The 25,017-nt window shown below is 44.8% G+C and overlaps 1 protein-coding gene across 10 annotated transcripts in view; it reads right to left on the reverse strand.

Moving 5' to 3' along the window:
* Window positions 1–9,047: 9,047 nt before the first annotated feature.
* The window catches only part of ARHGEF6 (Rac/Cdc42 guanine nucleotide exchange factor 6), a 119,106-nt gene continuing 103,136 nt past the window's right edge, over window positions 9,048–25,017 (reverse strand). For 4 of the 10 annotated variants that reach the window (XM_079909834.1, XM_079909829.1, XM_079909830.1 and 1 more), the window contains 9 exons: window positions 24,407–24,485; window positions 23,039–23,184; window positions 21,843–21,980; window positions 20,252–20,272; window positions 18,977–19,070; window positions 17,757–17,846; window positions 15,448–15,547; window positions 13,356–13,410; window positions 9,048–11,465 (listed from right to left, as the gene is read on the reverse strand). In XM_079909834.1, the coding sequence (XP_079765960.1) occupies window positions 11,325–11,465; window positions 13,356–13,410; window positions 15,448–15,547; window positions 17,757–17,846; window positions 18,977–19,070; window positions 20,252–20,272; window positions 21,843–21,980; window positions 23,039–23,184; window positions 24,407–24,485 (864 nt within the window). In that variant the 3' untranslated portion in view covers window positions 9,048–11,324. The remainder of the gene's footprint in view (window positions 11,466–13,355; window positions 13,411–15,447; window positions 15,548–17,756; window positions 17,847–18,976; window positions 19,071–20,251; window positions 20,273–21,842; window positions 21,981–23,038; window positions 23,185–24,406; window positions 24,486–25,017) is intronic. The other 6 variants (XM_079909831.1, XM_079909835.1, XM_079909833.1 and 3 more) reach the window with 6 other exon arrangements.

Genomic DNA, 25,017 nt, shown 5'->3' on the forward strand with positions numbered 1-25,017 from the left:
TCTTGTCCTCTGGAGCAAAGATCCTTCTTCAGCGTTGCCCTCGGCACGGGAGACTTGAAGGAAGGCGGGCAGCGAGCAGACACTGCTCATGACGTTCTCACAGGTAGGCCAGGACCCGGTCTAGCTGATGGGAGGGCTTGGCCCAGTCCCGAGGGAAGAAGACAGTACACAGGCCATGAATGTCCCTCCCTCAGGGTAGCTAAGCGCCCACTTTGGAGCACAGCCATGGGTAGGCAAGAGGGTCATAAGAAGGGAACTCATGTCCAGCCTGGACAAACCTTTTATAGTCTTTACACACTCACATCCTCTGTTTAAACCTTGCCCCTGCACTTCACGCCCCCTTCTTCTTCTTTGGAAATCATTATCTCCCAGACCATCTCTACCTCTAGTAACCATGTGGCTATGGCTAACAATATCTGTTATCAGAAGGAATGCTATAGACGCAGAAACAAATTTTCTAGGCGAGCTCCTCTGCTCCCATGCTTTCTGCTGCCCTCTACATGCCAGTTCCCGCAGCCCCAGCCCAGAACTTTCTCCTAAGCTTCAGGTTCACATAGCCAAGTGCCTTCAACCCCTCAGACGGCTTCCTCCTGACGTCACCCTTGCCCTTCCCAAGAACTCCAGGGCCCATCCCTCCCCCTCTCCTCCTCCTGTCCTACCTGCTCAAAGGGGGCTGTCTCTCCCAGCGCATGGGTTCAACGACCCCCTTTGTGCTACTGACGTTATGCCTTTAGTCCTGACCTGCCCCCTGGAGTGTGTCCCCTTCTGCCCGCATTTCCGAATGGTGGGCCCAGGAGTCAAATCCAAGGCATCCAAATGGAACCCTTGATCTCCCCACAGCCCACGATGGGACCCACTTTCTGTGTTGCCCATTCCGGTGAAGGGCAGCCTCACCCCCCCCCCCGCTTCCTGAGCCAGAAACCAGGCTTGACTCTTCACTGCCCTCCCTCCCACGTCCAGTCCTACCAGCCCAACACATCAACCTTATTTCTTAAATACCTCTTAATCTACTTCTTTCTGTCTCCACTGTCACGATCCTAGTCCAAACTCCTGTCATCTCTCTTCTGGAAGATTACAACGGCCTCCTAGACTCTCTGCCTCCACCCCGTTCCCTCTCATCCATTCTCCATGTGCGGCCGGAGGCGAGAGCGAATTCTTTTTCTTTCCGGCTGCACCACGTGGCATATGGAACCATAGTTCCCCAACCAGGGATCGAACCCGCGCCCCCTGCAGTGGAAGCAATTCTTAAATACAATTCTGATGTCACCACTCTCCTACTTCTTAACGACCTCAGAATAAAGACCCAAATAATTAACTTATTTCTTCTCCTGCCGATACCTCTCTCAGTGCGTTAAGTTCCAAACCTCAGTTCCTCTAAGCAAGGCTACAAATGCTTTCCTGCCTTAGGAGAGATGGGAATGCTGTTTTCTCTGCTTGTGGCTCCCCTCCCCTCCCCGCTGCCCCCCGCACTTAGGCTCACAGCACTTACAGGGTGGAGGTGTTTCCTCTGATGCCGGGAGCTGCTTCTAACCCAGGAGTCCATGAAATAATTCTGTGTGTTGGTTAAAGCAAGAATTTGCACTGCCTTAGGCCTTTAAAGCAGTCTGGGAGACACAAAAAGGGGACATGATTTTTATTATGTCCTTTTTTTCTGTGAAGCACATCTAGGCTCCACAGACAAGTCATTTCATCTCTTCTGAGCCTCAGTGTCCTCATCTGTAAAGTGGGGATGCTAAGAATACATCCTTTGCAAAGTTTATGAGGATTTGATGAGACCATTCCCAGAAAGCCCCCAGGAACAGATTATCCTATAAAGAGCACGAAGGTGGGTCTCCACGTGGTCCCCAGCACACCAGCCTGCACCCAGGGGCATAGGTAAACAGGATGGCATCTTAAAATGACTGAAACCTCTGAGACCAAGGCGAATGAATGCCTGGCGGCCCAGGTACACATGAAAGGCCTTGCCCATGTCGTAGACCAAAGACCACACCCAATTTGAAGCAAAGCGAAAGCAAAAAAAATAAAAAAAAAAGGAAAAGAAAAAAGGCAAGATTAGAGTACATACCGAACACTAGAGCAGGCCTGTGTGTAGCAAAGACTCTTTCTTATAGTTTCCTTGTCAAAAACGATTAACCATCGGAGGCTGGGGATTGCCAAATTTTTCAGTAGGCTTGAGTAGTTCCATCTTTACGATATTTAGGAAGGTTTAAAAACAAAACTATGATCACTAATTCTCAATCTAGAGGACATCAGCTTATAAACTTCCCCCTTCCAAGATAAACAACAAGGTCCTATCGTATAGCACAGGGAACTATATTCCCCTGATACACCATAATGGAAAAGAATATGAAAAAGAATATTATGTATATGTATGTATAACTGAATCACTCTGCTGTACACCAGACACTAATACAACATTGTAAATCAACTATACTTCAATAAAATAAATTAAAAAAAAACTTCCCCCTTCCATACCGCACTTCTCTGAGTAATCCCAAGAGGCAATTCAGCAACTTTCAAGAAAACCAGTTAAATATATAGTTGTTTTCCATTCCCCATTCCTGGAGCTCCACTCAGTTATCTGTCATATTTTTCCTGCTAATGTAACCCTACTTAAAGTCCAATAATTTTTGATCACTCACTCTTATCCTCTGTACCTCTCTGATGGTAACCCTCTTTGAAATCCAACATGAAACCTTTAACACATCTTCGATCTGATTCACATTATTTATTTATTTATTTTATTTATTTATTTTTTTATTTTGGTTGCGCTGGGTCTTAGTTATGGCACGTGGACTGTTAGTTGCGGCATGCGGACTCTTACTTGCAGCATGCATACAGGATCTAGTTCCCTCACCAGGGATCGAACCCCGGCCCCCTGTGCTTGGAGCACGGAGTCTTACCCACTGGACCACCAGGGAAGTCCCTGATTCACATTTCTTATTACTAGGAGTTAAAGACTTGGTTTTTTATCCATTCACCCACCCATCCAACACTGATTGGGATGATACATTCTGTGCTATGCACTTGATGGATATGATCCAGTCCCTGCCCTCAAGTAGCTTACGGAATGTTGCGTCACAGGTGTGCAAATGTTGAAAGCCCAGCGTGAATGCCGCAGCGGGGTCAGGACCAGTGTAACAGGGAATACACAGGAAGGACGTGCAACTCGGACAAGCGGGGCAAGGGAGGTGTCAGGAAAGGCTTTCCAGGACAGGCGGCACAGACTGAGTCTTGAGGGACGTTGAGGGGAGGAGGGGCCACAGGGAGGAAAGGAGGACCAGAGGGAGAGCACAGAGCATACGAAAGCAGAGATTGTGAAGCTGGATAAAAGGTCCAGGGGAGCAGCAGCAGGAGTCAGCTCGCAGAGGGCCTTGTGTGAGAAGGAATCTTGGTGTACAGGTCAAACAGCACATGCTGAAGCCCAATCTAGGAAGAGCCTTTGTGCTTATCTGGCAGACAGAAGCTTCCCTCTGAGCTGCTTGCCCAGAGGGGCTGGCTCTACAGCTTGGCCGAGGTTGCCTGCTTGCCAAGAGCTGGGTCACACTGGACCCTGCAGGCCTGGAGGCTGCTGAAAGCTTAGAAGCCCACTGGCCTTCCGCTATTGGCACCAAGGCAAGTCTTCACAATTCTTCCAGACAGAGAGCAGAGACCCCAAATTATGGGGAAAGTTGGTTCATTCAATAAATATTTCTTGAGTAGGTTCTACGGGCTTGACCCTGTATGAGGCCCCGAATTTACATGGATGAAAGGAGCCTATTCCCCCCTTTTAAGGTAATTAACATTTAGTGTGGAAAAAGACACAAGCAAATAAAGTGCAGCGTGATGGAGTCTGGATTCCCTGAGGAGGCAACGCTCGAGCTTTTTTTTTTTTTTTAATTTATTTGAAAATTATTTCAAACGTACAGAAAAGTTGCAAAAATAAGAACAGTACAAATAAAAAGTGGTTTCTGAATCATTTGAGAGTAAGTTGTGTACCTCACGGCCTTCACCCCTAAATACTTCAGCGTGTATTTCCTAAGAATAAAGATATTCTTATTTATAACCACAGGTACAGTTATCAACTTCAGTCGATTTAACATTGATATTGATCTTCCATTTGTATTCCAATTCAGGTAAGTCATCCAATAATATCTTTTATAGCATTTTCCCCTCCAGCACAGGATCCAGTCTAGGGTCGGTATTGCATTCGGTTGTCATGTCTCTTTAGTCACCTTTAATCTGGAACATTTCCACAATCTTTGTCCTTTTTTTTTAATATAAATTTATTTATTCATTTACTTCTGGCTGCGTTGGATCTTCATTGCTGTGTGCGGGCTTTCTCTAGTTGCAGCAAGCAGGGGCTACTCTTCCTTGCAGTGCGCAGGCTTCTCATTGCGGTGGCTTCTCTTGCTGCGGAGCACAGGCTCTAGGCGCGTGGGCTTCAGTAGTTGTGGCATGCAGGCTTCAGTAGTTGTGGCTCGGGGGCTCTAGAGCACAGGCTCAGTAGTTGTGGCGCACAGGCTTAGTTGCTCTGCGGCATATGGGATCTTCCCGGACCAGGGCTCGAACCCAGGTCCCCTGCATTGGCAGGCGGATTCTTAACCACTGAGCAGGGAAGTCCACAATCTTTGTCTTTAATGACATTGACTTTTTAGACTAATATAGTAACAATCTGTCCCCTTTAAAAAAAAAAGTGTTCCTTATTTTGAGTTTGTCTGATGTTTCCTCATGATTAAATTCAGGTTATGCTTTCCTGGATGGAAAACTACATAAAAGATGTTGTGTCCTTCACAGCATATCACATCTGGAGGCACATGACAGCTGTTTGCCTCCCACTGTTTTTTTTTTAATTATTTAATTTATTAATTTATTTTTGGCTGTATTGGTTTTTTGTTGCTGCTCACGGGCTTTCTCTAGTTGCAGTGAGCGGGGGCTACTCTTTGTTGCAGTGCACAGGCTCCTCATTGCAGTGGCTTCTCTTGTTGTGGAGCATAGGCTCTAGGTGCACAAACTTCACTAGTTGTGGCATGTGGGCTCAGTAGTTGTGGCTCGCAGGCTCTAGAGCACAGGCTCAGTAGTTGTGGCGCACGGGCTTAGTTGCTCCACAGCATGTGGGATCTTCCCGGACTAGAGCTTGAACCCATGTCCCCTGCATTGGCAGGCAGATTCTTAACCACTGCGCCACCGGGGAAGTCCCTGCCTCTCATTGTTGATGTGAATTTTGATCACTCAGTTAAAGTGCTGTCCAATTTCCCCACTCTATCTAGAGTTACTATTTTCCACCTTGCAACTAGTAAGCACTCTTTGGGAAAACACTTTAAGACCATACAAGTAACTTGCTCGTCATCAACGTTTCCCTCTATATTTTAACACCCAGTGATAATTTTTGCCTGAATCGGTCTTTACTATGATGGCTGCAAAACGGGGATTTTCCAACTCCAGAGTTCCTTCCACGTTTACCAGTCAACCCTCAGCATGGTACTGTAAACAAGAGCCTTCCCTTTCTCCCCACTTACTTATTTATCAATATGGACACATAGATTTCTACTTTTTCCAATGTTTTCAAATTCATTACTGTATTTTCGTGCTCAAATTTTCCCTTATTTGGCCAGTAAGAGCCTCTTCAAGTTTGCACCTGTGTCTTTGTAACATGCCCCTATCATATTTCTGAGCATTACTTTCTGGCAGAACAAGATGTGCCAGGCTCATCTTGTACCTTTCCTGCCTCAGCCGTAGAATCGGCCATTTCTCCAAGGAGCCCTCATTCCAGTGCAGAGTATAGGGTTTAGAAACCAAGTTCTGGGCACAGCTGTGTTCATTGCTATTAGGATGTCACTTCCCCTAGGAAATGTATGTGTTTAGATGCCTATGTATATACATGTAGGTACTAAAGCTGTCAGCCTTAGCAAATAAAATTTCAGGGTAGGGACTTCCCTGGTGGCACAGTGGTTAAGAATCAGCCTGCCAATGCAGGGGACACAGGTTCAATCCCTGGTCCGGGAAGATCCCACATGCCACAGAGCAACTAAGCCCACGTGCCACAACTACTGAGCCTGCGCTCTAGAGCCCACGAGCCACAACTACTGAGCCCGCATGCTGCAACTACTGAGCCCACGTGCCATAACTACTGAAGCCCATGCACTCTAGGGCCCATGCTCCGCAACAAGACGAAGCCACTGCGATGAGAAGCCCACACACCTCAAAGAAGAGTAGCCCCTTCTCGCCGCAACTAGAGAAAGCCTGTGCACAGCAACGAAGACCCAACACAGCCAAAAAAAAAATTTTTTTTTTAAATTCAGGATACCCAGTTATATTTGGATTTCAGGTAAACATTGAAAAACTTAGTATAAATATATCCCATGCAGTATGTGGGACATGATCTATACCAAAACATTATTTGATGTACAGCTGAAACTCCGATGCAACTGAGCGTCTTGTGTTTTATCTGGCAACCCTAATTCATACATACACACTACATACATATAAATGTACACATATACATGCAGAGATACATATGTACATGCATTTTAGAAATCAGGAGTTCACATAGATACTTGAGCCGACTCTAAATGGAAAGGAATGAATTTGCTTGATGGACAGGGATGGGAAAGGGATTCTAGGCAGGGCAAATGGCATATTATGGGACTTAAAAGAAATTCAAGGAGATCCAACTTTACTGAGTGTGGCGGGGAGTAGCAAGAGATTAAATTTTTAAACAGGTGAATGACATAGATCTTTTAGATAATCATTCTACTGGCACCAAAGAGGCCAGACTATTGGCACCCAAGAGGCTAGACTACAAGAGGCAAAGAGATGCATTAGTCTGAGGGAGAGATGATAAGCATCAAAAATAGGCAACGGAGGATGGGGAGAAGTTCAGGGGTTACAACAGAGTTAAAAATTTTAAGACTTGATGACTAAATGTATAAAGGGTTAATGTATAAATTTATACAGGGTTGAGGGAGAGGAAGGAATAAAGGACAATACTTGTTTTTCCGGTTCGGGCAACTAAGTGGCCAGGGGTGCTATGTACTGGGATAGGAAACATTGGAAGAGCAGATCTAGGACTACGAATGAGGAGTGCAGTTTGGGACATGCTGAGTTTGAGGTGCTGTAGGACGTCCAAGCTGAGATGTCCACAAGGTAGCTGCATCCATGGGTCTGGAGCTCAGGAGAAAAGGTCAGGATGGAAAAATATGGACCAGGGAGTCATCTACACTTTGATGAATAAAGTTATAGGAATAGACAAGGTTGTCTAGGAAGAGGCTATAGAAAGGAAGAGAAGAGGCAAAGAGTGTCAAGGATCAGCAACATTCAGGGGACAGGCAGGAAGTAGATCCAGCAAAGGAGACTTTGGGATGGTCAGAAAGGTTGAATGAACGCCAGGAAAGCTGGGATCATGAGAGCCCAGGAAGGAGAGATTTATCAAGGAGGCAAGGGTCAGAAACTGCAGAGAGGTCAAGATGGGTATTGAAAAGCGCTCCCTGGATTTGTCAGTAAGAGCTCATCAGTGACTTCAGGAGAGTAGATGGCCGAGGTAGAAGCTGACTTGGCAAGTACCAAGTGCAGAGGAGGAGATGCAGTAGCAAGAGCATGGTTTCCAGAGGCAGACGGACCAGGGTTTCAAATCCCTGCTACACACATACTAGCATATTGTTCAACCACTGTACCTTGGTTCACCTGTGAGATGGGGATAACAATAGTGAATACCTCATAGGGTTGTTGCAAGGGTTACAGGAGCTTAACTATGTAAAACAGTGCAGAGCCTAGCACATGGGAGGTGCCATGTTACAGCTATTGCTTCGGCTTCCTACGCTGAGGCAGAAAGGTAATATCAGGTGCCTATAAAATTGATGGCTACAGGGGCTTCCCTGGTGGTGCAGTGGTTAAGAATCCACCTGCCAATGCAGGGGACACAGGTTTGAGCCCTGGTCCGGGAAGATCCCACATGCCGCGGAGCAACTAAGCCCGTGCGCCACAACTACTGAGCCTGCACTCTAGAGCCCGTGAGCCACAACTACTGAGCCCGCGTGCCACAACTACTGAAGCCCGTGTGCCTAGAGCCCGCACTCCGCAACAAGAGAAGTCACTGCAATGAGAAGCCCGCGCACCGCAACGAAGAGTAGCCCCCCACTCGCCACAACTAGAGAAAGCCTGAACGCAGCAACAAAGACCCAATGCAGCCAAAAAAAAAAATAGACAGCTACAGAAGTGGAAGTCAGGGGGCTTCCACTGACTATGGCTTCAAGGTCATAACACGGCAGCTGTAATCCAAATCCAGTTTCAGAAGATGCTGCTGCCACTACAGTCTGTCACCCATAGGTAGTACAGAAGCCACGAACATATCCTTGGAACCTCCTGCCAGCCAACAAGCCCCAGGAAGATAGCCTCTGCTAACTGAATCTTTTCAAACATTGCACAAAGACATCTCATTGGCAGAAGTGAAAATGTATCAGAACCCACACTGTATCGGAACCCTAGCTGCAAGGGAGTCTGGGCTAGGTGCTTTTTTAGCCTTGGGGTTGCGGGTGGGGGGAGGAATGGATGCTGAGTAGTAACAGATAATATCCAGTGTATCTATCTTGAGGGTGGAGCAAATATTTTCATCCTGACCGCTGACCCCAGCATTCCACCTGTGGTCAAAATAGAGCAAAATTGACAAAATCCTGCAAAATACAAAGAGGGATGGAAAACAAACAAGGGATACGCTCGAACAAGAGAGCGAATATCTCTTTCTCTTATATTGGAAGGAAAATGGTGAGAAGAGGTACAGACAGTTTATAGGTTGGGGGCAGGAGGAGAGGGGTGGAGAAGTTACAGAAGGTTCTCTCTCAAGAGATGTATTATCTCTTTAAAGTGGGGAACAAATATCATCTGGCCTGAGTGAAAAAGGTAGAAGCTGGTTCAGGGGCCTGATGAGCATGGATAGCTGATGAGGGAAACAGAAGAGGAAGCTGACACAACATGAGAAATCTTTCTGCACACCAGCTAGCAAAAAAAAAAAAAAAAAAAGAAAGAAAAAGAAAATGAAGAAGAAACACAGGACTTATTTTATAAAGCACTGTTATTCTTATTTATTGAAAATGTCCAGTTTAAAAGTCTTCAAAATAAAAACAAGTTAGAAAATTTGAGCTGTGTAAGAAGGGACATGACAGAAGAGGAACTGAAAGGCCTCGAAGGGCAGCAGTTTGACTACAGAGTAACAGGGACCCATTTATAGAGTACTGTAAACAACACAACTATGGAGACACTGCCGTCAGGTTAACATGGCTTCATTTCCCATATAGGATTATCGAGTGGGAGCGCGGACACCACTCTGCACGAGCTACATTACCCAGAGTACACAGGGCCTCTCATCAGAAGGGCCACGTCCCCAAAACATGCATATGGACACGTCTCTTTAAAATAAAGACCTTTCAATATTTTAAGCAATCCTATATACCTTATCAACTAAAGTACTTTGTAATCACAAAAATGTTTCCTATGGATATAGTTTGCACATTTATTGCAAGCCATTGACTAACCACAGACAGGGCAGATGCTATGATCTGTGTTGCTGTTACTGTTGTTTTCCATTTGGAGATGAAGGACGGCATCTCTAAACTGTTGGGCTATAAACAGAACAACAGCCATTCCTAGCAATCTTGTTCGGTCTTCGGCTTCCAAAGACAGCTGGGTGTGGCTGGCTGAGATTGGTCTGCAGGAACAGTCCATTTCCCGTGGACGGTGTCATTTCTGCTGTGCAGCAAGCAGTCAACAGCCCCGTACCATGTAGTTATGGGAACTGAGACCCACCCTGTACTAGAAAGGAAAAGGGCTTAACAAGCTGGGGAGTTCAAGCTTCAAGTTTGGTTCCTAAACAACACTCACAAAACCCACATTTATAGGCACCCATCAAATGTATGTGGGAGACGACTTTGCTCAGTCCACTGGTCCTTGGCCTCTCTTTCCAGCGATCTCCTCCACCTGGCCAAACTTCCCGTCTTTGGGACAGACAGGGGCAGGTTGCACTGCTCTGTCCTACAGCCCCAGGCCAACTTTCAACTGTGCTGAATTTGGATGTGTGTTGCCCTCCTGTGACCCTCTTCTAAACCTGGCTTATCACAGTTCTAATTTCCCAGATGCTTACAAAGGCGAGGGTTTGATTCAACAAGCAACTTGAGTCAACCAGTTCCAAATAATCAGCTTCACTAGTAGCCAGCACACAGCTACTAGAGCGGCCCTTTCTTTCCGGCTATCCAAACTGGGCCAACAGCACGTTTCTGCAAAGAATGCTTAGAGTCCTACTCGAAGAGGCTGGTGACTATCACAGCTTCTCACAGCATATATGGTAGAGCAATCAAGGGAATTAAAGCTGTCTGCTAGGGCACAACATCTCCTCAAGTGTGGACTGAAGGATGAGAAGTCGCAATTTGAATATGTGATGTAGAAAAAAGTAAGTGCTCACAGTCTGTATTTTTAAAAAGCAAAGCACAGACACACCAGTTGACACACCGCTTGGTATGCTTGGCTAAAAGCACTGCGGAAATAGAAAACTTACACGCAAGGCAGAAGGTTAGGGACAAAACCTACCATGCACTGGCAAGAGATGGGCAACTCTGCTACTGAAGGGGAGGACTGTCCAGTGCAATTTGCTAATGGATTTGGTGTTGGCATGGGTGACCAGAGCTTCTGTCCCAGAGTTAAAATGTAAACCAACACGAAAGGAGGGAGGGCACTACGGTTTTCTTGGTCTTATAGACAAAATAGGGTAGTCATTAAAAAAAAGTGTGCATTGAGGACGGCCCAGGGAAGGGCAGCTGGATCACTGGGCAAACTGTGTTAGCCTTTCACCCTACGCCAGTCGGAGTTCCAGAAGTGTTGCCTTCAGTAAATCAGGTACTGAGGGGCTGCCAGGAACAGGAAAGCATTGGCGGAGAAAGTCAAGTTCACATTTAATAAGCCATGGCCGGCCACTTTGGGACAGCAGCCAGCCCAAAAAGAGTGACCCGAGATAATGGCTGGTAAAGAGGCACTATGAATTGAAAGCCATCTGAAGGCCATGTAAGTCATTTGCCTACATTAGCTTCCCTTTGCTTACTGAATGGAAAAGACTGGGGAGATGTTCACCCCCTCTTGCTTTGACCTCTGTTAAAAAAAATAACCAACCAACCAATAACAAACACTGAACCAAACAGAGAGAGAGAGAGAGAGAGAGAGAGAGAGAGAGAGAGAGAAAGAGAGAGAGAGAGAGAGACACTAAGATACGAAATAAAAACCAGAGAAGTGAGCAAGCTGAGTCAGATCACTCAGCTGGACACTTCCCGATGCCCTGCGGGCACCCTCCAGCCGCACTGTGATGGTTATGGGAGAATGGAGGGCTTGCTACTGGACTCGGCCCGCATACACTCATCAGTTTGCTTCAACAGCCTCCGGACCAGCTTTTCTAGGTCCCTTCTTGATTTCAACTCTTCTTCCAGGCACTGCTTCATTCTTTTATTCTCCTACGGTGGGAAAAGGTTGGTTGGTTACCAAACAAAGGGACCCCGCCTCAGGGCCCCTCCTGCTCGGTCTCTTGGCAGTGACAACACTTTCCTGCCTCAAGTTCCTCTCCCTCAGCTTCTAAGACAAGGCAGCCTCTTGATTGTTCTACTTCTCGCTGACCATCCCTTGAGATATAATACAAGCATTCTCTAGGGCTCTGGCCCTGGCCCTCTTCTAATTCAACACACTTTTCACTTAGTGTCTCTTCTCTTTCAACTCAAATAACTACATGGGTGCCTCCCCTGTCTCTCTGGTACTGACCTCATCTCAGCTCATGAGCACCAGGTCCACAGTCCCCAATGCCAGCTTAGATGTGTCACAAGCACCTCGGACTCATTACGCCCTAAAGTGAACTCAATCTCTCCCCCACCCCCCAAACTTCTCTTCCTCCTGTGGCTCCTGATTTCCGTGAAGGGCACCACCATATCAAAGTAGATACCCAACACCCCTACACTGTTGGTGGGAATGTCAGTTGGTGCAGCCACTATGGAAAACAGCGTGGATGTTCCTCAAAAAACTGAAAATAGAACCACCATATGATCCAGGGATCCCACTCCTGGACATATACCCAGACAAAACTATAATTCAAAAAGATACGTGTACCCCTATGTTCATAGCAGCAATATTCACAAGAGCCAAAACATGGAAACAACCTAAGTGTCCATCAACAGATGAATGGATAAAGAAGATGTGGCGCATATATACAATGGAATATTACTCAGCCATAAAAAAGAATGAAATAATGCCATCTGCAGCAACATGGATGCAAGTAGAGATTATCATACTAAGTGAAGTAAGTCAGAAAGAGAAAGACAAATATCATATGACATCACTTATATGTGGAATCTAAAATATGACACAAATGAACCTACCTATGAAACAGACTCACAGACATAGAGAACAAACTTGTGGTTGCCAAGGGGAGGGGGATTGAGGGAGGGAAGGACAGGGAGTTTGGGATTAGCAGATGTAAACTATTATATATAGGATGGATAAACAACAAGGTCCTACTTTATAGCACAGGGAACTATATTCAATATCCTGTAATAAATCATAATGGAAAAGAATAGGAAACAAGAAGGTCTCTATGTGTATAACTGAGTCACTTTGCTGTACAGCAGAGATTGGCACCACATTGTAAACTAACTATACCTCAATTAAAAAACAAAAAAACAAAAAACAAAGTAGATACCCAGGTAAAAAGACTCATCTTCCATCCCTGGTTCTTTCTTAATCCCCACATCATGGTGCCATTTTCCAAAGGCTCTAACTCTGCGATGTGCCTTCCTTTACATCTGTGTCCCTCCTCCGTAGCCTGAGCGGCTCTCCCTCCTCAGCTCAGGACTTTATCACGTCTCACCCTGAGTTTTATAATAACCTCCTAAGTGGTCTTCCAGCCTCTGGTCTCTCTCCCTTCAATCCATCCTTTACCCTGTCACCAGGTACAGTCAGTCCTCAAACCCAAGGGAGAGTGTCCCTCATGGAGCACTGGATCAGATCTGCAGAGGAGCCCACGAATCATGATTTATGGTTCTGTTTACACTTACATGCTCATGACTGACTTATCTTTTCTTAAATTCTGTTTGCAAAAGTCAGGGAACATGAAGTTGTAACTAAGTTTGTGATCCTATTGTAAATCCCTGAATAGGTATATAGGCAAGCTGCAGAAATTGAAACCCAAGGCCACGTGGTAAAATCAACAAAACCCACCTGGCTGACACAAGGGAACTAAGAACCCCCACCTCACCACCTTGCTCCTGGCCTTCTCCTGAGGGCATCTACCAGTGCGCAGCAGGGAAGAGGGAGCAGGCCCGTTAGGATCTGAGAAAACGACTTTCGAATTTCATTACCTGTTTCAGCTCTTTGACCTCATCCTTCAAGGCATAAACAGTATCGACAAGGCTCCTAGAACACAAAGATAAAGTTCATAGATTAATAGATGGCACTGAGATATTGTTAAGTGATACTTAAGAAGAAAAGCAGCTTTATAGAAATACAGATCCTGAAAAGCGGTGGTCTTGCTGGTGAATCGGAAGAGATACTGCTATGAATGGTCCTTGTGTTTCTCATTTTTATGGGCTAACAACCAGCATCACACAAGCTCTTTCTAACACCGTGTCACCGCACGTTTTCTACACTTCCCTCCTCCTCTGCTGCTTGCTTCCCAGCTTAGGCAAGTACTAAAAAAATAAAACAGACTAGTGTATTGTACACCTGTAACTTATATAATACAGTACATCGACTCTACTTCAATTTTTAAAAATAAATAAAAAGAAAATGGGGGGGAAGGGTAAGCTGTGACAAAGCGAGAAAGTGGCATGGATACACTACCAAACGTAAAATAGATAGCTAGTGGGAAGCAGCCGCATAGCACAGGGAGATCAGCTCGGTGCTTTATGACCACCTAGAGGGGTGGGATAGGGAGGGTGGAGGAAGGGAGATGCAAGAGGGAGGAGATATGGGGATATATATATATATATATATATATATATATATATATATATATACACATATGTATGTATAGCTGATTCACTTTGTTATAAAGCAGAAACTAACACACCATTGTAAAGTAATTATACTCCAATAAAGATGTAAAAAAAAAGAAAGAAAGAAAAGTCAAGAAAAAAAAGAGACTAGGGCTCCTCATAAGGTTTGATTTCTCTCTTGGGGGCAGGAAGGACCATCACCTGACATATTGTAATGAGAGGTGTCACCAGGCCCTGCCTATCCTACGCTATCTGTGCTATGGCATTGCCCTTCTCACCTATCTGACCCTACACCATCGTACATGACACAAACACAAAGTCAGGGGCATTATTTCTAAAAGATTCCATATATTCCAAAAAAGGATAAAGCGCCTTGGCAGAACTGTGGAAGAGTCATTTCCTCTCTGGCTCTCTCCCTGGACAAGGACATTGGAGATCTGGGCTCCAGTTCTGACCCTACGACTTGCCAGTCCTCTAACCTTAGGTAACCAGTTTTCTTCTCATCCTCTCTTGGTCTTATTTTCTTCACATACAAAATGGGGATAATATCACATTCCCTGAAAACCTCATAAAGTCATTGTAGGGGTTAATATAGCTATAATAATAGTAATTATAACGATCATCATTTATTGAGTAATTATCATGTGCTAGCCTTTGTACTTCTTATTCCATTTAACCTCACAAAAACTCTGAAAGTATTACTATCATACCCATTTTACAGATGAGGAAACTGAGGCACAGAGAGGTGATGGAACTTGCTCCAGGTCACACGGCTAACAAGTACCAGAATCTGGAGTTGAATCAGGGCTGTTATTCTCTTGAGCCCAAGTGCTGTACCATTTGGTCGTATCACTTCATACACCAGATGGAAAAATACATTGACGATGCCAAGCACTGTGAAACACGCTGTCCTATGCAAATTTAGGCCTGACTTCAGAAATGACTCAAGTATATACAAGTACTTAACCTGATTTTCCCCCGTTAGGTCACCCTCACTATTGTGCAAAGCTAAGTCAGGGACATAATTTCCCTGAATCTCAGTTTCCTCATCTGTAACAGTGGTGAAAGTAACGTTTATCTCCCAGGATTGCGGTAGGAGTTTAAATGAGGTCAAGTATGTGAAAATCCAGTGCCTGAGTCAATAAATGTGAGAGGCATCCCTCTGGGCAAGGGAATTGGTGCCATGGCCTTCCCAATGCCTCCAAACCGCATGTGGAGTGGTATTCTTGCGTGCCCTGAAGTCCCTTCCTGACCTCCTCTGCCTCTCCTTTCCCCTTCCCTTTGTGGCGGGCAGCCCTCCCCAGGCTCCCAACTGTACAGTCAGCCAAGAGGGCCACATTCTCAGATGAGGAGGGACTGTCCTTCCGTGCAGGCTTGGCCACAGCCACGTTGCCCTGCCAGAACCTTCTTTCCAGCCCCCAGAAAAATCAGAAAAGGTTTAGCCCGCTCTACGCACTTTTCTTCAATGATGGTCTGGCCGTTGCTTCTGGTTTCTTCAATGATGAGTTTCTCTTCCTCGGGGAGTAAGACTTGGGGAACGGAATCCTTGCGAGCACCTACAGACAAGGGCGGCAAGAGGCGAGGGAGGGAGTTTACTAGGGGAAACTATTTGTTGGGGGTTAGCTCCTTTCTACCGTGGTTTTTGAGGGGTCTTCATTGACGGCATCCGGCTGCCTGGCGCCCCGAGAGCAGTCATCCAACATCTGCTGACGAAATCCTCCTGACGGGAGAAATTCGAAATGGCCAAATACACTGATTCCATCCTGGGGGCCGGGGGCACATTTTGTATTCAGAAACACAATGTGAAAAGGCTGCTGTGAGAATTGTCCTCAACCAAGACCCCATCTTGTCCTGTTTTGCCTCTTCCAGAGCAAAGAGCCAGCCAGTGACCATTCCTCCCTGCGCGTCTCTGGGGAACGGCACGCCACACCCCGTGGGTTTTGTATTTGAGTAAAAATCATGCAGAACGTAGCACTGCACTGGGACGCAGCATGCTTAAAGGGCCTCAGAAGCATCACTCACTCCCATTTGTTCTCTTTACCATCCTACACGGTGAAGCAGGGTCGGTGAAGACCATTTTGATGGAGGGTAGAGGGGGCGTTGGGGAGATGATCACAACAGCAGCAAAGATGCAGGCGTCCTTACTGCTCTCCGCTCACCATCTCCAGGCTCTGGGATGGAAGAGGTGACAGAGCAGCCATGGGACCTGACCAGACAGCTCTCCTGCACCTGCAACCTCCCCGTCCCTTCTGGATCCTTCCTCTCAGAGCCACTGGCTTCCTCTCTTCTAAGCCAAGTTCCTTCCAGTTGTGAACACTCAGTGCCTTCACTCAACCTCCATCCCTTTCCCGAGGTGGATGTGTCCCTGCCTTCCTCGGGGCCCAGTACTTCGTAGGTGCTTAATAAGTGCATAGCAGGCTGGCCGACTAACCAACCGACTGGATGCAGCGAGAAACAATAGCGGCCGCTTCTATGGGTGCAGGACTTCTGGCTGGAGAGGGATGGAGGGTGTCGGTCACCAGGATGCGAAAACGCTTACCACGTGCCAAGCACTATGCTAGACACTTTCCACACAAAAGAGGGAGGCCAGGGAGGACGGGGGTGGGGGAAAATGAGGTTCTTGAGGCCAGAATGCCTGCCCGCACCTCTGAGCAAATCTCCCGTCTCTGTCAGTGTGAGGACAGGAGGTGGCGGGAGGTGAGGTCGGATTTCGTATGACGGCTGCTGCTTCTGGCGTCTCCTTGCCCCCCTCTCTTTTTCCTCGTTTTTGCAATAAAAACTGCTCTCACTTTCTTTTCCTGACTCCTCGAACCTTGTTACCAGGGCTGGGCATGCCCAAAGCCAGAGGCAGGTTTGGTCTGAGAAGCAGAAGGTGTGACAGTCCCCCCTTCAGAGTCAAATGTGTCAACTTCCACATAGAATGCTTTCCCCATGACGACCTGAGAGACATGTTACTTTGGAAGCATCGGTCAGGGCAGTCCACTGAGGAAGCCCTGCCCACACTCAAGCCAGGCCTCAGGGGCTGTCCAGATGGAACATTATGGAGAGCTTATCTCCTACACAGATGCAAGACCCTCACACCAGCTATCCTGAATGCCCATAATAATGAAAGACCAAGGACATAAGCGATGTGACCTGGCTTTTCTAAAAGCACAAGGATGAATCAGAAAGTATTATCTCGCTTTCAGTTTGTAGCCTGAAAGTTGTTGGGGGAAATACCCTCACCTAATGGCTCCCTGATAAATTGTAGACATTCTCAAAAGGCCCTGCTAAGCAGCTACATTTCCAGATTTTCAGAGCAACTCTGAAACTTGAGTTTGGTGAAGCTCTGTTTGCTTAAATATGCAGCTGATCAAAGATAGTATTTTGACTTCCTTTCCAAATCTGCCTATAAGAAGAGATTAGCATCAGTTCACAGACACAGGAACTCTCTGGGCTCTTTAACTAGTGTTGGTGAAGGTATCTGCGTACTTCAAAGGAGAGTGACTTTAAAAAAAAATTTATTTTCATTTCTATCACCTCCAACTTTTTTACTCTTGCATCTCTCTTTGTCTCTGGGTGAAAAGAAACAGTGGGTAAACAAACCGCTTGGTAGCTAAAAGCAGCTTATCTGAAAGATGCAGCCCTGTGCCCGCCCCTCTGCTGCAAGTCACCTGCTTTACACACCCTGCAGCCCATCTGGGTTGCTGTTCTCTTTTTCTAAGAGGCAGTGAGCAGTAGCAGAGAAACATCACTCATTAGAGAAAGTGGTTTGGGGGAACCTACTTGAGCCGTGGCCTTGTTGAAGGTTGGCACTGGTACAGTAGGCTTCGATCACTTTCAGAATCTGAGCGTCCTCTTCCAGAGCAGCCGTACCTGTCAAGTGTAACGAATCGTGACTCCTCAGGAGATACATGCCTCCGGACCCTCGAAATGATGCAGTGCACTCGGGTGCCAGGCACTGGCTTCTCTGACCAGTGGCCTTAATGAAAGGCAGGAGAAAAAGCTGACCGGCTGGCATGGTGGAGCAGAGACACATCCACCTTGGGAAAGGGATGGGGCACCAGTGAGTTCAGCACCGAGAGTGGCCTGCTCCAGAAGCCACTTGGAGTTCGAAATTGGAGGGTCCTGCCAGTGTCTCAGAGGCTACAAGGCCAGCCCTGGGCTTGCCGCTGGCCCCAGTTCTCATCCCATACACCACACCCTTCCTCTCCATCAAATTTCAAGGCTCACTTTCTCTAGGAAGCTTTCCACCATTAATCCCACCCATTTTTTCCCAACCAGCCAGCCTAGTCACTGATTCTCCCTCTCATTCCCCCAACCCCCTCCAACTCATTCTAGAAATGACTGTTAACACGCTGCTGTGCACATCCAGGGGTGAGGTGAGGGGTAGGGGAAGCAGAAGCTAGAGTCCAGCAAAGATTTATCCAGACTGTATTTCAGACTGATACACACAGCTCTGTCACCCCTTGGTGATACATCACTTACTCCTTCATGTGTGTCCCAGAGTACCTTGTTCCCAGAGAGGCAAATGTGTGCGTATCGATTGGCTGACCGACTTTGCAGCCTGCCTCTAAACCCAGCCCTGTTTCTATATGCCAGCAGGCCGCCTCCTTGACTAACTGAGAACATCACTGAACATTAAAATTCCAGAGGATCTCAGGCTTTGGGCCTATTTAGTCGATCTCAGTAAAGGCAAGTATCTCAGGTGTTAGAAACTAAGAGGGAAGAAAAAAATGTCTCCATAGCAAATGGGTCCCTTTAGTGGTTCTAAACCAGGTAGAGCCAAATGTTCAACATGAAAACTATATAGATGGTTTGTCTGCCTAAGACAACATGAAAAGCAGCAGGAGACAGCTTATTGCAAAAGCTGAGAGGTGGCGGCCAAGCCTTCCCATGCATTTTTCTTTATGTCAAAGGTGATGCTGAGAACATACTGCTCGAATCCTCTTCTTTCAAAAAATTCCTCATCCATAACCAACTTTCTAAAAGTACGAAACACATACTTTTGCGGATGACATATTCCTCCTCCGATGGCTTTCTTTCGGTCTTTCTTTTGTGAAGAAACTTCTTCATCGTTTTGGGGCTTTTACCAGATTCCTGTAAGGATAGAGGTTTCTTTATGAATTAAAAATTTCCCCAAAACACAAATTAAAAAAGCAAATGAAATTAAATAGAATGGCTCTCTCTTATTTTTGACAGTCTCATTTAGGAGGGTATCAGGATTTAATACTATACACAATAAAAATGGTTCCAATAAACTCTAAAAGGTTAAATGAAACCGAGGCAATGCTATTGTCCTCTCAATTGCCATAGAGATGGGAATAAGAATGGTGTGGGCCTACTGCAGATACGGCTGCTTCTCCAGGAGGCCAAATGCCTTTAGGGTACCATCTGCAGAGAAAGTAATGGATGTCAATCCTAGAGAAATAACAGTATTTCCTAACTTGGTTTATATTCCCCACTGATACAGCTTTAAGGGAATGAAATAACAATTGTAACTATTAATGGGGTATGGACCACTTTTTGAAGAGCTTCAAAACTATTTAAATAAATTCTCCTTAGCGACAGTTCCACAAAGAAGAATATCAATTTCCATTTGTGAGACAGGAAAATTAAGGCAGAGAGACTAAGTAAATTCCCTGTAGTCAGAGAGAAGAGCCAAATGAAGGATTTCCTGATAAATAATTTGGGGTTAGGCATAGCGTACCTACAGCAAGCTTAAACATACATCTATAAAGTTATATTTTTAATTAGTAGAAAAAAGAGAGATGAATTATTGGATTTGCCTTTGCCATATGAATAACCAGCAGGTCTAAAAAGGTGCTCATTAAGTACCCAAGTAAACAGTGATCATCTTATTCCAATCTCCCATGCAATGTATATACAGGATGCATGGTTAACAATCACTACCTTAAAAATAACTGCAACAAAGAATTTAATTTCTTCCACTTAGCCTCAGTGATCCACTTAGACTTGAAAACAGACAGACATGAAAAATTCACATGTGACAAAAATAACAGGAAAAATAGAAAGAGCATATAAAAAACCCCACGGAAAACAGACATTTTAGAGGCATTAGAAGATGACATTTTCGCACATATTTCACAAGAGCCTACTTTTCTGAAGAAAGTACTTACATGTCAGAATTGTATCTTCATATTTAGCCACCAATTGTAACAAGGGACAAAACAAGCATAAAGGAAAGCTTCATTCATCAAAGGTTACAGCACAGCATTATATGATGTCACTGTACGCCAAAGATATCGTTCTACCCTTACCTTTAAGATATAAGACATCCTCTAAAGTGAATATGTAAAGAAAGAGAAGATGAGCGTGAGAGGTCGATGGTTATAATGACCAAATCCATTTATCAATAATTCTAAAACAACATTTGAAATGTTAGTGTTATCATAAATTACACAGAGAGAATATCATCATGTTTCCCACATTAGTTTCAGATGCAATATCATCATGCAAAAGCCCAAGGAATACAGTTCTGTGCAGAAAAACAAATGCTGAAAATAACTGAACTACACATCTCCCAGCAGAAACAAAGTGATCATGCCTTAGTTTTAATGGATTAGTTCTGTGAAGGATTAAGTCAACTTTACCCTTCAAAGCTCACCTTAATTTGAACTTAGTAACTGACAATTACAAAATATCCATCATTAAAAAGGGGACTTAGGTAACTATGAAGTGGCACTCCTGATTTAGGTAATCAGAGGAGAGAATTGGATAACTGCAGGAATCACTGGTCAATTTCCAAAGCCAACCTGTGGGGCTGTTTCCTGGCCAAATTCTGAATAGAGGTACATAATAAAGATTTGGCTCAAGGATTATTTCTCCTATCATGTCAGGTTAAAAGGATCAAAAAATCCTCCCATATCCAAATATTGTCCTACTTTTACTGCACTAAGAACTGGAGGCAACAATTAAGTGAAACAATTAAGTGAAGCATGGTGTTTTAAATCAAAAACTCAAAATTGAGCTAAGTCTGCGCCACTCATCAAAACACACATTTGACACAAAAATATATGCTGCCTTTGCACCATAATTCTAACACACGTCTCATAATTGTCACAGACTTAAATCTTCACTCGGTAAGACCTATTTAAAGAATAGTTACTAATATATGAGGATCTTTTCCGAAAGCTGAAATGATGAGAAACTTGTTAGGGGAAAAAAAAAAAAAAACAAACCACCGTTTGGATGGAAAAGGTAATGCTCTGCACAGTTATGGAAGATAGTGACTGACATTTCCTGACTGCCACTTCTAGACAAAAAAAAAAAAAAAAAAAACACCTTGAAATCCGCATTCTACCCAAATATCAGATGTTCTCTAGGGTTGTCGCTTAAAAGCCTCTTTTTAAAAGACACTCCTTTCACTAAATTCTTTTTCTCTTTCCACTGCAGCAAATAATTCAGACTTTCATAGTTCAGACCCATGGCTTGGTCCCATAAGACTTTTACTGATTTGGTTTAAGGGATCAAAATGATTCCAAATGCAGAGTTGGGACTGCTTGGTTAGCAATTCAATGCTAACGAAGTGGCATTTGTTTGAGATGTGTGTACATCATGACCTATTTATAGAATTATCATATAATCATAAAGGCAAGCCAGAGGCACTCCAGGGGGAGACCAGGGAAACTCAGGCAGTGCACAGAAACCTTGTGGATATTCAAGAAATATGTGTAGATGGACAATGCGGAAATGGAAAATTAATTTTAAAAAATCACCGAGTCTAGCAATTCGAGATTGACTGACATGTATCACCTATCATCAATTCTAGCACATGCCCACAGAACTCTTTGTAATAAGCTACGAAATCAGCTTGTCTGAAGCATTTTATACCATATGTAGCAAAATTACCTCTTTATAACCTAGCGCTGCTGATGGTCTAAGTGGAGGCGCAGGTCGCAGACAACTTAAGCTCCACGGTTTTATAATTTGAGGAGGCTCCAAGGGTCCTCGGGGCTGTCCAGTAGAGCTAAAAGACTGGGAGAATGTCTGATGAGATGTTGGCAATCTGCCATCTGAACCCGACCCCTGGGCCACACACTGAGAGAACAGCAATAGCTTTGTTGCATCCGCAAAGGCAGCCCCGGAAAGGAAAAGGCGGGAAAACAAGTCTCCAGTTGGAGAACTGGCGCTTTCCAGTCAAGACTCTGGGGTCTCTAAGGAACGGCACAAAACTCACTCCACATCCCATGATCCTGCCCTCCCTCTGTCCTGGAATTTCATTCAAGTTAGGTGTTTTCTCCCCTCTAAGGGAGGAAAGTGGAGTAACAGTCAACATTTAATGAGTTTGGTCATGTGTGTGGCACTCAGTTAGGCACTTAAATAGGTTATTTCCTGAGAAGAACTTAAGACAAACTTTAGAAAAGTGAAGTAACCAGCCAGCAATGGGCAAAGCCAAGATTTGAACCCAGATCTGATGCCAAAAGCCCTTGTTCTTTCCACCACACACTGTGCTCAAAACTGGAATTTGGGCATCACAGGTTTGAGTGTTAACAGACAACACAGCACATCTTCAATCTCACTCGGCAAGTACAGTAAAATCTCATCAATTCAAATTCCGTGAACTCTAAATTTATGATAAAATGGAAGGAGACAACGCTCAAAGTTCACCCTTAAAGGTTACTGAGGGAATGTGATGCATAAATGAGATTGCATGGAGATGTTCAAGTACTCACGAAGGTAAACTATTTCCTTTGACTTAGCACATTATTAAAAAGAACGTAGTGGTTGCTGATTAAAATAAATGCTGTTTATCATTAAAACATCTTAGCAGGACTTCTGGCCAGAAAAACTTTGCTAGCAGTTAGTTGGAGTACCTTAATACTGTCAGACAAAGCTGCACACCTCTAAGTCAAACTCTGTTCATTGGGATGGGTCTCCCTCCATAACAAGAAACCAGAATTAGTGAGGTTTGACTGTACTTCAAACCCTACAAATACAGACTATGCAAAGGCTAAGGGCATGCTCACCACTTCTTGTAAGTCCTCAGCAGGCAAGATTTGACAAGAGACTCAATAATCCCTGGACAGGACAGATGGAGTACTTACGGAATGAGCACTACAAGATGATGATGATGTTTTGGATAAGGAACTGCAAGAGGCGGGTCCTCTGATCAGCCTGTACAGATGCTCCAGCCAATCCTGGAAGCCTTGGTTGTTGCCGCAGTGGACCACAATTCTCTCTACTATGTTACCTGCATCACCCGATCAGGAGCATTTGGAAACAAAAGGCAAGGAGGAGCTTGAGCTTGCCTCATTCATAAACACACTTCATTGCAGCTAGGACTTGGGTGTCTATTTTCAGGCGTTTTCATACCTATGAGCTAACCCTGTTGAAACTTCTCTATCAGGAACAGATAAGCTCTGATAATAAAGTAAAGACATAAATGCTCATATCTGGTTTATAAAACCATCCTGGATTTCTACCACTTACAGAATCTTGGAAGTAGTAGAAAACTTCACGCTAAACAAACTCCCAATCCAAAAATGTAAGCACGGGGTCCATCTAGTTCATAGTCTAAAATGAGAATATTGTATTGCTTTACCCAATATCAAAGATGAAGCAAGGGCTTCCCTGGTGGCGCAGTGGTTGAGAGTCTGCCTGCCGATGCAGGGGACACGGGTTCGTGCCCCGGTCCGGGAAGATCCCACATGCCGCGGAGCGGCTGGGCCCGGGAGCCATGGCCGCTGAGCCTGCACGGGCCGGAGCCTGTGCTCCGCAATGGGAGAGGCCACAACGGTGAGAGGCCCGCGTACCGCAAAAAAAAAAAAAAAGAAGAAGCAAGATCCAACTAAGACTGGTTCCAGTCTCTGGGCCAACACCAAATCTCGGGCTCCCTATTGGGAAAGAAGGGGGTAAAGCCTGCGGCCAGCATCCCAGTGTTAGCCATCGTGTCGTGTCAGTGCAAAAAGTGCAACCATCAGGTGGATATCAAACAGGTTTGGAAAAAGGGACAAGAGGCCAAAATGTCACAGAGCATTATGGAGGTGTGGCATTTTGCTCAATTTGTGAAGAAAGTTTCACGGCTTTTCAGCACTTTTTAAAAACACACCCAAATCTTGCTAATTCATAGGCTGGTGATAAAATGGCTCCTCTGCCACCAGGGAACAGACGACAGAAGGGAGAGAAAATTACGTTTACATCGGTCCATTTTGTTATTTCTTAGCTCTAACAAATAGCTCTTATACAAGAGAAGATTGAAACTAATGGCAAAGCCGAGGCTTTTGAATGACCAGGAGGTTTCCCTGCTATTGCTGTAGACTAATTAACCCAGGAAATGTAATATGCTTTGCCATGCCCATGTAAAACTTGCTCACGGATTTTATAACAGAAAATAATAGCACTTGTTTATTTCAACCCCACTGCATTTCAAAAAGAATTTGAAGTAGCTACATGAAGAAGAGAAAATTACCTACCAGTGATTTCAAATGTGTAGTCATTCCCTTCAATTTCATCTAATCTAGTCACCACCATTCCTGCTATTGGTATTTTTCCCTACCAGAAAAAGAATATCCCCATTAATTCTGTGGTTATACATGTCTCGGCTTATTTGTTAGATTTTCTGACCCTCTTAGGAATCACTGGTGAATTATGGAGAGACATATTTCTTTGGTCTGTCAATAGATAATATGTTTCCCCACTTTAAATTTTAATCAGACAAGAAAGCAAGGGGAAAATGGGGGTTGTGTTTTGCTAACACACCCTAAACCATAAGGTCAGGATTTAATCACAGTTTACTTTTCTAACACATTTTCCTGATCATCAGAAAACAAAGTAGAAACTCGAATTTCATGAAAATTAGTAATCGCTAGGCCAAGATAGGATATAGGCAACAGTAACTTACAGTACTCCGTGTTTTGGGAGCAGACTAAAGGAAGTTGAATTTCCTAAGGAGCTGAATGACTTCCATCTCAGAAACTTGAGTCACGTGATGTGACTGTAATAAGACAACCATAGGGGCAAGTCTCAACTTTATATTTTCTCAGCAATAATGATATGATATGGGCCTGGAAAATTCTGTTGCTAA

The sequence above is a fragment of the Stenella coeruleoalba genome, assembly GCF_951394435.1.
Source record: "Stenella coeruleoalba genome assembly, chromosome: X".
NCBI lineage: Eukaryota > Metazoa > Chordata > Mammalia > Artiodactyla > Delphinidae > Stenella > Stenella coeruleoalba.